This window comes from Rhinoraja longicauda, chromosome 33 (genome assembly GCF_053455715.1).
Source record: "Rhinoraja longicauda isolate Sanriku21f chromosome 33, sRhiLon1.1, whole genome shotgun sequence".
Classification (NCBI taxonomy): domain Eukaryota; kingdom Metazoa; phylum Chordata; class Chondrichthyes; order Rajiformes; family Arhynchobatidae; genus Rhinoraja; species Rhinoraja longicauda.
This window is the reverse complement of record NC_135985.1, coordinates 13616848-13628231: the sequence shown is the minus strand read 5'-3', so window position 1 is coordinate 13628231 and position 11384 is coordinate 13616848. Positions and strand designations below refer to the sequence as shown.

The 11384-nt window shown below is 37.3% G+C and overlaps 1 protein-coding gene across 3 annotated transcripts in view; it reads right to left on the bottom strand.

The window, feature by feature from the left end:
• Positions 1–2016: 2016 nt before the first annotated feature.
• Positions 2017–11384, bottom strand: part of cep152 (centrosomal protein 152) — a 38553-nt gene continuing 29185 nt past the window's right edge. For all 3 annotated transcript variants that reach the window (XM_078427337.1, XM_078427338.1, XM_078427340.1), the window contains 5 exons: positions 10245–10341; positions 9483–9583; positions 6900–7056; positions 5486–5592; positions 2017–4004 (listed from right to left, as the gene is read on the bottom strand). In XM_078427337.1, coding sequence (XP_078283463.1) covers positions 2875–4004; positions 5486–5592; positions 6900–7056; positions 9483–9583; positions 10245–10341 — 1592 coding nt within the window. In that variant the 3' untranslated portion in view covers positions 2017–2874. The remainder of the gene's footprint in view (positions 4005–5485; positions 5593–6899; positions 7057–9482; positions 9584–10244; positions 10342–11384) is intronic.

The following is an 11384-nucleotide window of genomic DNA, read 5'->3' as shown; positions in this document are numbered from 1 at the left end:
GGAGAGCAAAGATACTAGAGGGGGAGACCAAAGATACTAGAGGTGGAGATCAAAGATACAACTAGAGGTGGAGACCAAAGATACAACTAGAGGTGGAGAGCAAAGATACTAGAGGTGGAGAGCAAAGATACAACTAAAGGTGGAGACCAAAGATACTAGAGGTGGAGACCAAAGATAATCTTTGGTGGAGACGGTCAGCGGCGTCCGTGTGCAGAGATGTGTAGGAAGGAACTGCAGATGGCAGTTCACACCGTAGATAGACACAAAATGCTGGAGTAACTCAGCGGGACAGGCAGCATCTCTGAAGAGAAAGAATGGGCGGCGTTCCGGGTCGAGACCCTTCTTCAGACTTGAAGGGGGAGTCTCTCCAGAATCTCAATCTGAAGAAGGGTCTCGACCCATTCTTTCTCTTCAGAGATGCTGCCGGTCCCGCTGAGTTACTCCAGCATTTTGTGTCTTTCTCTGTGTGGAAAGGCAGCGGTTAGTACGGGTGGGCGAGGGAGTTCTCAGCGTCAGATGGCACACACGGGCCCTTCGGCCCACCAAGTCCGTGCTGACCCACATGTCCCCACTCATTTTAATCCTACACTGGAGCCACTTTAATCTCCCCACAATACTAAAACACCCACACCCAGAGATTGAGAACCGTGGATTCAAAACACATGAGGAAACAAAATAAATCAGTATTAGTAAAATAACCCAACACGAGTTTTTACAAACTCCTGAAAAATGCTAAATCCCAAGGACTATCAAGTCAAGTTGAGTTTGTCATGTGCGCGAATATGACGAGGTGCAACACAGCCACATAGATTCAGAGTCTGCTTACATTCAACTACCATTTAAAACAACTTTGAATAACTTGGGAGTCACGGAGAACTGCAGATGTTGGAATTTTGCCTTGAACACAAAAGTACTGGAGTAACTCATGTCAGGCAGCATCTCTGGTGGACATGGATAGTCGATGTTTTGGAAACCACTACAGAGGGAAGTAGTCAAGGCAGGTACAGTAGCACCGTTTATCAGTCATTTGGACAGGTACCTGGAGAGGAAAGGTTTGAAGGAATTTAGGCCATTACGAATTCCTGTATGATTCTAACAGCAGTGGTGTCCGCAATCAAAATGTTGTGTACTGAACATTTTGATGCTGTGGTTGGAGGTTGATATTAGTTTTGCAAAAAGTAGAAAGACTAATGTATAGACAGGCCCTTGGTGGTAAGCAAATAGTGTAGGAAAGAACTGCAGATGCCAGTTTAAATCAAAGGTAGACACAAAATGCTGGAGTAACTCAGCGGGGCAGGTACCATCTCTGGAGAGGAATGTTTCGGGTTGAGACCCTTCTTCAGACTGATGGTGGGCAAACATATTGTGGCCAGTTTCTATACTGTATGACTATGGCATCAATATTCAATGAGTGGAATATTTGTTCATTCTGAAGAAAGCATTAGGGTTATTTCCAGATCAGGGACAATCATGTTATAGGTCACAAGACAGTTCCACCATGTTAAGGACACTGTAACCATTTATTTGTGGTGGGTTGGTTGACAGTTATAATGGCAGCTTCACCTGATGGCTACATGTATTATTCCAGCTAAACATCTGACCACCATCTTGCCACTTTAGCACCATTCTGTAGGAATAATTTCCTCTGAGAAAAGTCTGGTTCTCTTTCCATTTCATTTTCCTTAGTAGCTGCAGGAGGTGTAAAAGTTGACCTTTGTTACCACATCAGGGTTGGGTGCATTTTGGTCAATTTTTTTGGAGTATACCTCTAGTATAGTCACTTCAAAAATGCCCAAAGCTTCCAGTCACCTCTCACTCTAATTCTTTAATCCTCATCCTCTTCAACTGCTGTCCAATGAAGCTCAACAAATGCATCGCATTTCCATTAAGGCTGACTCCCAGCTTCCACATTTAATAAGCTCAACAATGTCAGATCATGTGCATTTTCAGTGTGCTGTTTTAATTTCATATTTCCAATGTCAACAGTATTTACTTCTATTATTACAAATGGTTTTGTTTACATGGTGCAACATGAAAATGATTCCGCTATGGTCTTTATATTGCACCTTTAACTTTTTATTTAATACCTATTCTCAGTGCTTTTTGTTTTCTCCTCACCTCCAGCTTTTCATCTGGATCTTAAAACTAGTTTCCCCTCCAACTTCTTCCCCAATCTGATGATTGGTTATTAATTTAAAACTGTAATTCTGATTATTTCCCCATTAATGTTGCCAAACCTGCTGTATACAATAGAAACAGAAAATGTTGGAAACAAATAAAATAATTTAAAATTAGATCTTGTACATGACATAGAAAGTTTGACACATGAACAACAGAAACATTTAACAACATCAGCATTACATTTGGACCAGAAATGAAGTTTTTGCACTGTTACATAATCTGTTATGGTCACAAACAGAACCAAGTGGAAATTTCCAATTCAGGTGTTTGTGGTGCTGAAGGTTGCCAAAACAAAAATATCAAATCCAGAACAAATAGATCACTTTAAAACAGAATTAATGATAACAGAAGTGCAGTAGCTGCTCACTTAGAGAAATAGCAATTGATTCCTTTCAAAGCAACTAAATATGTTTTTTTTAAAAGAACACTTTATTAGCAAAGTCTCACAAAAGATACATTTCTCCCCATAAAAAGTACCCAAATATACAAATCAAAGAAATATAAATCAGCTTGCGGTACAAAAATAGATTTTAGAAAAATATGCAAATACATTACAGCACATCAAATACTTGTGTATCCTTTATGTCAAATATAATTTAACTAGCAAAATTGTCACTCAAAGAACAAAGTTACTGTAATTACTCAATATCTGCACAAAAGGTTCTGTGACATATTTAAGGCAGTAGCCTTTGATTAATGAAAATTAAGGAATGGACTGTCAAATCCACTGTCTTGTTGAATATTGCCTATATTTTGAGAAGTGGCAGATGGATGCTTCTTTTGAATTAAATCTTTAGTTAGGTACAATATACCTGTCTCTGTCCTTGTGCTTGACTGCTCCCTATTATTTGTTGTTCGGGCACTTTCTGCAAATTGTGTATGTAACCTTGAAAGAGCTGGGATTTTCTTCTTCAAAAAACAAGCATTTTCATCTTCAGAAAGAGAACTAATATCAGAGGCTGCAGAGGAAATGGAGGGAGACGCTTCAATACCATTTGAAATAGGAACTGGTTTAGGTGGCATGTTTGTAGATGAAAGGGACATGGAAATACCACTTGATATTTTACATTTAATAGGCATCCTATAATCATCTACATGACAAGTGTTTCCTTTAGTCTGCTTAAAACGAAGTATGTCCATTTTATGAGAGTTGGAAACTTCATGGTTGATGGCACAATCACTTTCATCTCTTTCAGGAGTTTCACAGATGTCAGAAGATGGCTTGGTGAGCGCTTCAGAGCATATAAAATTTTCTGAGTAACCTTTCAAAGATGAGATACTATCGTGATTGCATGCCATTTGTATTTGTACAAGTTCTTTTGAGAGTGGGCTATTATTCTGTCTGCATGACGTTTGTAACTGTGCTTTGTCAGAAAGACTGTCAATAGAGCTGAATACATGTGCTTTGCCGAGAGACATTTGGGACAGATATTCGGAGGAATTTTGACAATGGGCTACACTAGTAGCTCTGTGATATTTTGATTTTAACACGGTGCCATTTGCCATGGAAGTAGCATCCTTCACAAAAATGCCAGATTTTCCTTTATGTTTATGAGCATGAACATGTTTATCAGTTGTTGACAATTCTTCATCTGAAGTGCTATTCTCCACGGCAGCACCAAATAATGATTTATTCCGAATCTGTGGCGTAGATACTTTATGAGTTGCATTGTCGGTGGTATATTTTTTGAATTTTTGTATTTGGCCCTCACTGGAAGAGGGATTCACACTTTGGTTCCTCTGCAAGTGCACAGATGCTGGCACCCCTCCACTGTTCTCAGAAATGTTTGGAGCAGTTTCTGAACTTTTCTTTGTTAGTTGGGCTTTAGAGAGAGAGAGAGAGAGAGAGAGAGAGAATAACAATAAAAATATTGCACAAAGACTCCTCCATGTGTTACAAATAGCTTGCAAAGCATTAAAGATCATGCGTGACAATGAATAAACATTTCAGTAATTTGATAGAAACATGTCAAATGCAACATGAAACTTTGTACAGAAAATTAATCATTATTATTTGCAAACCACCCATGTTGAAACCATTAAGGAGCAGCTCCTTTGCAAAAATAGTTAATTGTCAAGAGATTACAGTAGTAGTGAAATTAATCAATATATTAAAAAATTGAACATTTATTAAAAAACATTTAGATGTACCAATGCATTTTAAAACTACCGAATCACCACTGGCACCCTATCCTGTATGTCACTCAGTAAAAACACATTCAAATTGTGAAATTGTTACAACTGCTGATAGGTCCTAATGCAATTAGTCTAATCAATCACACCTAGCTGACAATCATATCTTATAGCAGCAGAATTAGGCTATTTGACCCATCGAGTCTACTCTGCCATTCAGCCATGGCTGATCTATCTTTCCCTTTCAACCCCATTGCTCTGCCTTCTCCCCGTAACCTATGACCCACTCCATCTTATATTTTCCCAGGGCAGCTGATGCAACATTCATTAAAAATACTCTTGCATAGAACATAGAAAAGTACAGCCCAGGAACATGCCCTTCTGCCCACAATGTCTATGCGTAACATGATGCCAAGCTATACTAATCTCATCTGGCTGCACATTCTTTATATATCCATGTGACTATCTAAAAGCCTCTTAAATACCACCATCATATCTGCCTCCACCACCACTCCTGGCAGCCATTCCAGTCACCCACCATTTTTTGTGCCTCTCAATTTTATACACTTCCAACAGCTCTCAGCCTCAAGATCAGACAGCATCTGGTAAACATCCTCTGTACCCTCTCCAAAGCCTCCATTCTTATGTACGAGAATTGTACATAATAATCCAAATGTGGCCTAACCAAATAACATAACCCAACAAAGTAACATTCCCACATTCAGTTTCCCTAATAATGACACAAAAGAATAAGACAAGGAAGTGTGATCAATGCTGGTACATAAATTGAAATACACTGCACAAACTATACACATATTTATCAAAAATATCATTAATAAAAATGTACCAATGTATACTATTATCTGGGCTAGTAGGACAAGGAATCATTTTCTATTTTGATTTCGACCAATGTATTATTAAAGAGAAAACATAATGCAGGTAACTCCACTCAGATTTTCATTTGGGAAAAGATAGAAAACCTACTTCTTTCGAACAAGTTATATGGCAGGAAGAATAACCATGTTTAGCAAACGTTTACTTATTGTCACCAGCATGATTGATTCTTAACATATGTTGAAATAAAGTAAAAAAGTAAAACACCACCTTATAAATAAAGTAAGCATATTTAATTTAAATATTGAACTACAAGTTTGCAAATCATCATACATACCAGTGTGAGTTTCAGCTTTATCACGCTTTCGATTCTGCAGTGGTGTTTCTATAGCTTTGGCCATTGCAGCCAATTTGCTAGCAGCATTCATGATCCTCTTATCAGCACTGTAATTATAATTTTTGTCATAATCAACATAAAATGCAAGAGTAATCGATGAGATACTTGAATTAAATCATCCCATTCCTTTTCCAGACACGAGATTTCATGGAATCATAGCACAAAAATTGACCCTTTTGGTCCATATCAACCACAATGCCCAGCTGCACTAATCTCACTTGCCCATTTAGACTCATATTCTGCTAGGCCTTTACTATCAAGTTCCTGTCCAAATGTTTTTAAATGCTGCGATTTTATCTGCCTCCATTACTGCCTCTGGCAGTTCTTTCCAGATAACCACTCGATGAAAAATGTATCCCTCAGATCCCCTTTAAATTTCTCTCACTTTATCTTAAACCTGTGCCATCTAGTTCTACACTGCCATGGGAAAAATCTGACTATCCAATCTCTCTTTGTAATTATAGCCCCCCCATTGCAGGCAACAACCCATTCAATCTCTTCTGCACTCTCTATTGCACACCATCCTACCTGTAGCGTGGTGACCAGAACGATACACAATACCCCAAGTCCAATCTAACCAATGTTTTGTAGAACTGCAACTTGACATCCCAACTATTACACCAAATGAAGGCCCAACTGCACAAAGCATACCAAATGTCTTCTACACTATCCTTTCTACCCATGTTCAGGGAGCTATGGATTTGTTCTCAAGGTTCCTTTGCACATCTATGCTCCCAAGGTCTCAGCAATTTATTTTATGTCCCCTACCAACATATGACCTTGCAAAATGCATTCCTCACATTTATCTGTATGAAATTCCACCAGCCAGCACTCTTGCCCAATCATTCAGCTGACATATGCCCCACTGTAACCTTAGACAAACTTCTTTACTATTTAAGACTCCATCAATTATATCATCTACAAACTTACTAATCAAACCACCTAAATTCACACCCAAGTCATTCATATAGACACACACACACACATATAGCAAACAATAATGGTTTTAGCACCGATTCCTGTGGCACACCATTTGTTGCAGACATCCAATTAGAAAAACACTAATCCACCACTACACTCTATCTCCTGAAACCAAGCCAATTTTGGATCCACTTTGCTAACACGTCTCGGCTCCCTTAACTCTCTGTGCTGACCTCTCATGCAAGACAGTGGTGACATCTAGGTCCTGGATTAAATCATTATATTATTGACTATTATTTTAATGATGCTCTAATCCAGAAAGTTCCTTTAAGGCAGCTTTGTATTGTCTGAAATCTCTAAATGTTCCTCAAATCAATACTGATAATCACAGCAAACAATTATCCAACAGAAACTGCCACATTAAGATTTTTACCCTTCATTTTTTCCACCATCTATCAAGAGTTGATGAAGACAGGTCAAATAGTACTTTCGCATTTTTCGCGCAGTTTGTTGACGTTCTCTAAATACTTCTGTACGAATCATTTCAGCTGCTCGGACTTTGCTCTCTTGGATGTAGCACAGCATATCTTCTGCACAAGATAAGTAAATCTCTCAAGGTAAGAGTCAAATTACATCAGAATCAAGTCGTAAAGTTATTTTTTCCCCTAAGTTTCAAGACATTAAGTCTAAAAAAAATACATTATATAGCACCTTTGATAATCTCAACACATTTCAAACTACTGACATTTCAACATCAATAACACATTTTTAAGGTACATTCAATGCTGTATGAGAATAACCAATCTATATATTGCAAGATCCACTAAGGAATTATATGATCTGCTTTTCATAGCATGGTTGAGTGATTAACATGAACAAGGAAACTTGGTCTACTCTCCAGCTCTTCCTTGTTGGTGTCTTTAATGCCATGCTGATGAGACAATTACAGCCCAGTATTAACATTGAAACCATTTCTACTGGTACTGCACTGAAATGTCAGCTGAAAATCTGGAGTGGGGCTTGAACTCACAGGTGTGTCAGTAATCAGATTTCCAATAATTTAATATACATTAAACTAAATCTCACTTTTTGGAAAAATCTAAATTTGCTTTCTTAAACCACTTTACTACATTGAAAGACCTGAATTATTTAAAAAACTGCAATGTTATGTTGTATCAGTATATCATTTAGTTTACAAATGATGTTCCATAAACATCACTTGCTAAGTAGGTATTGTTCAGGTGTTCCTATCCTAGTACTTAAATTTAAGCTACTTGGAGAACTGTGCTTCAAACAATTTGATTAGACCAGATTACAAGTACAGGTTTGGCTACACAGAGTTGAACTATGCTTTCTTGTCCAGATAGGCAAGTGCTATCAATGCAGGTAAACACTGAAATACTTAAATATTGATATATTGAAAACAAAGCAGTTTATTTGTTAAAGCTCATCAAAAATTGCCAACCTTCAAATAACTTCACATTCACCTTCACCATAAAACATTAGGAAAAACACAAGTTTAAAAAGATATTTGGTAAATTATTTTAATTTACTTTTTTTTTCTAATTGATTTGATTGATTGTTGTTTTGCAGCTTTACTTTTACTGCTTTGCAGAATGTGTATATGTACAGTTTATGTTTATGTCCCGGTACCATCCTTGGAAATCTTCTGTGCACTCTTTCCAGTTGAATGACATCCTTCCTACAGAAGAGACCAGAACTGTACACAATACCCCATACGTGGCCTTCCCAACACTTGTACAGCTGTAACATGACAGCCAACTCCTGTACTCAACACCTTGGCTGACAAAGGTAAGCATGCCAAAAGCCGCCCGCCTTCACCATCTTGTTTAACTGTGACATCACTTCCAAGGTACTATTTTTCTGAACCCTAAGGTCTTTCTATTCCATAACTCATCCGGGCACTGCCATTTACGAGGTAAAACCTGCCCTGGATTTTCTTACAAAAATGCAAAACCTTGCATTTAGCCGAATTAAACTCCATCTGCGATTCCTCAGCCCACTGGTGCGGTTGATCAATCTTGGATGACCTTCTTCACTACACACTATACCACCAATTTTAGTGTCATCTGCAAACATACTGACCATGCCACCTACATTCTCATCCAAATCGTTAATATAAATAACAAGCAATGAATCTAGCACTTATCCCTGTGGCACACCACTTGTTACAGGCCTCAAATCTGAAAAACATCACTATCACTCTTCCTTCAAACCAATTTTATATCCAATTAGCAAGCTTGCCTGGGATCCCACATGATCTAACCTTCCAGATCTCATGGTATCTTCTCAAAGACCGTGCTAAATTCCATTCAGACACGGTCTACTGAATGCCCTCAACAAAAAACAAAATGCTGAAGGAACTCAGCAGCTAATCAGCATGAGGAGGGAATGGACTAACAACATTTCAGGTCAGGACTCTTCTTTAGATGAATGGTGTAGGGGGAAGAAAACTACATGCTACATACAAACTACTACAAGGAATGTACTATTTGAAATTGGAGAATCCAATGTGTATGTTGTGGGTTGAAGCTGGAACAGCACCTCATTCTGCTTGGGTAGCCCACAACACATCACTTTAGTTTATGCTCAAGGTTCCAACATCTACAGTTTTTAGTTATCTCTTTAAAATACTCAGTCAAATTTTCAAGGCACAATTTCCCATATACAAAGCCATGCTGACGATCCCTAATCAGTCCTTTGCCTTTCCAATTTCATGTACACACTGTTGCTCAGACTACCTTTCAATAACATCCACTAACATAGGTTCACTGGTCTGTAGTTCCTAGGCATTTCCTTGCAGCTTTCCTTAAACAGAAGCACAATATTAGATATCCTCCTGTATCTCAGCCGTGGCTATTGATGATACAAACATCTTTGCCAGGGACTCTGCAATTTCTTTCCTAGTCACAATGTCATAGGATAAAAATCAATTATTCTTTTTGGTTAGTAATCTTCCTCTTCCCAAGATACAAATTAAATTGAAGGAAGTTACCTCTAATTTTGTCCACAGCCCTCAAATATTGATGACGAATTTCTTCTAATCCTTTTGCAGAGATCGTGGGTGAATTTTTAGAACTCCAATTTTCTTGTAAACTGAAATGAAGCAAAATAAAAGGAATCAACTATGCTCGATGTTACACAGACTAAGAAAACACAAAAACTACAGATGGTGGTTAAGAAATTTAGATTCCCCATACATGACTGGATCCCACATCTGCCAGAACTAAATGTGATACACAATTCTTTTGGTAGAATCTGAAGATTGGATAATCTATGTAATCCCAGAATCTATATTCAGGAGTTGTAATCAAAAGGTCAAACAGTTCTCATACACTGAAGCTCCAATTCTAATATTTATTGCAAGTTTGATAATTACTATCTGCCAAGTACCCTTCGAGTTGAATGAATTTATCATTCTGTACAGGCAAAGATAGAAGAAAGCTCTGATCTTGCCCACAAGTCTTGGCAGACCCTGCTTCCCCCTTCAACCTGCAAACATGTTATTTTGGCAAATTTATGCCGTCATTTTGAACAGGGAAGCAACCATAAAGACCACAAAGCAAAATCCACAATAATTCTTAAAGAGAATGGCAATTTTTTGAGAAAAGTAACCTGCACTACAATGTCTAAGTTGATTTAGGACATAAACTTTGTCATAACTAATTTAATCACAAAATAAACCTATAAAGTAACAGAAAACTCACCAAATTAACATTGTAATTTTTTTAAGATATGCATTGGATTATAAACATACCAAGAATTAGTTTTATTGCCGATTATTTCTTTTTCAAGTTTTTTCAAAAGGTCACCCTTTTCATTTTGCATCATCTGTATTGTTCTTTCATGTTCTTCTGCAAAATATAATATTAAGTAGTCAATGTTATAATACTAAGCCATGGACAATAACTATTTTGTGAACCAATATATCTAAAATATATTAAATAACCAAGTGAGAAGTCCACTAAAACTTACCTAATTTTCTTACACGGCTGTGAAAACAGTGGATTAGTCACTTAATGAGCATCAAGAGTGGTGTATGGAGTAATGTTAAACAAAACTGAAACCAAAATTATATATCTGCTGGTTAATTGCCTGAAAGCATCAAATTCTTCCTTATGTATATAATATTCTTTGCACGCCCTGCAATTCCACAGTGATAACTCTTGCTGATAAATATATAATAATAATCTAAATCTCACTTTTTAGAAAATTCTAAATTTGCTTTCTTATAGCACTTTACTACATTGAAAGACCCAAATTATTTTTGATAAACTGCAATGTTATGTTATATCAGTTAGTATATGGTTATTTTAACAAGTTTGTGTATTTTATAACAGCCCATGCCAAATGCTGGACATGTAGAGATTGTGGCAATTTGCAACTCCAAAGAATATTTGCAGTAGCAATAGTGTCTGAAGATACAGTCATGATTTTGTGCAATTTCTTTTCCAGTATACTATTAACCTAGCCATTCTGCACTGATGGAAATGTTGATTCCCTGGATATGTTTGTCGATTGCATCAGGTGATTCTGCTTTTTATGAAGCATAAACATATTGATTCACGAGGCGTTAAAATTTAAGATGACTGAAAGGGGAAGTATTATAAGCATAGCTTTGAATTTTTTCTTTCCATCAGACTTTTATGAAGGATCATATTAAGACGATAACATCCATTTAATACAACCATCAATGGATTTAAATATTTCACAAAATTGTGCTGGAGCTTTACGAAGTGAAGATTGACCCTCAGCCACATCAGGCAATATCAGAATGATGACCTTCACGCACAATAATAATAACATTCCACTGTAAGGAAAGCCTTGGTGCAGGAACTGGACTTGCAAAGCTTTGCTCAGACAATCCCTGTAAGAACCAGATTTATACAGCATCGAA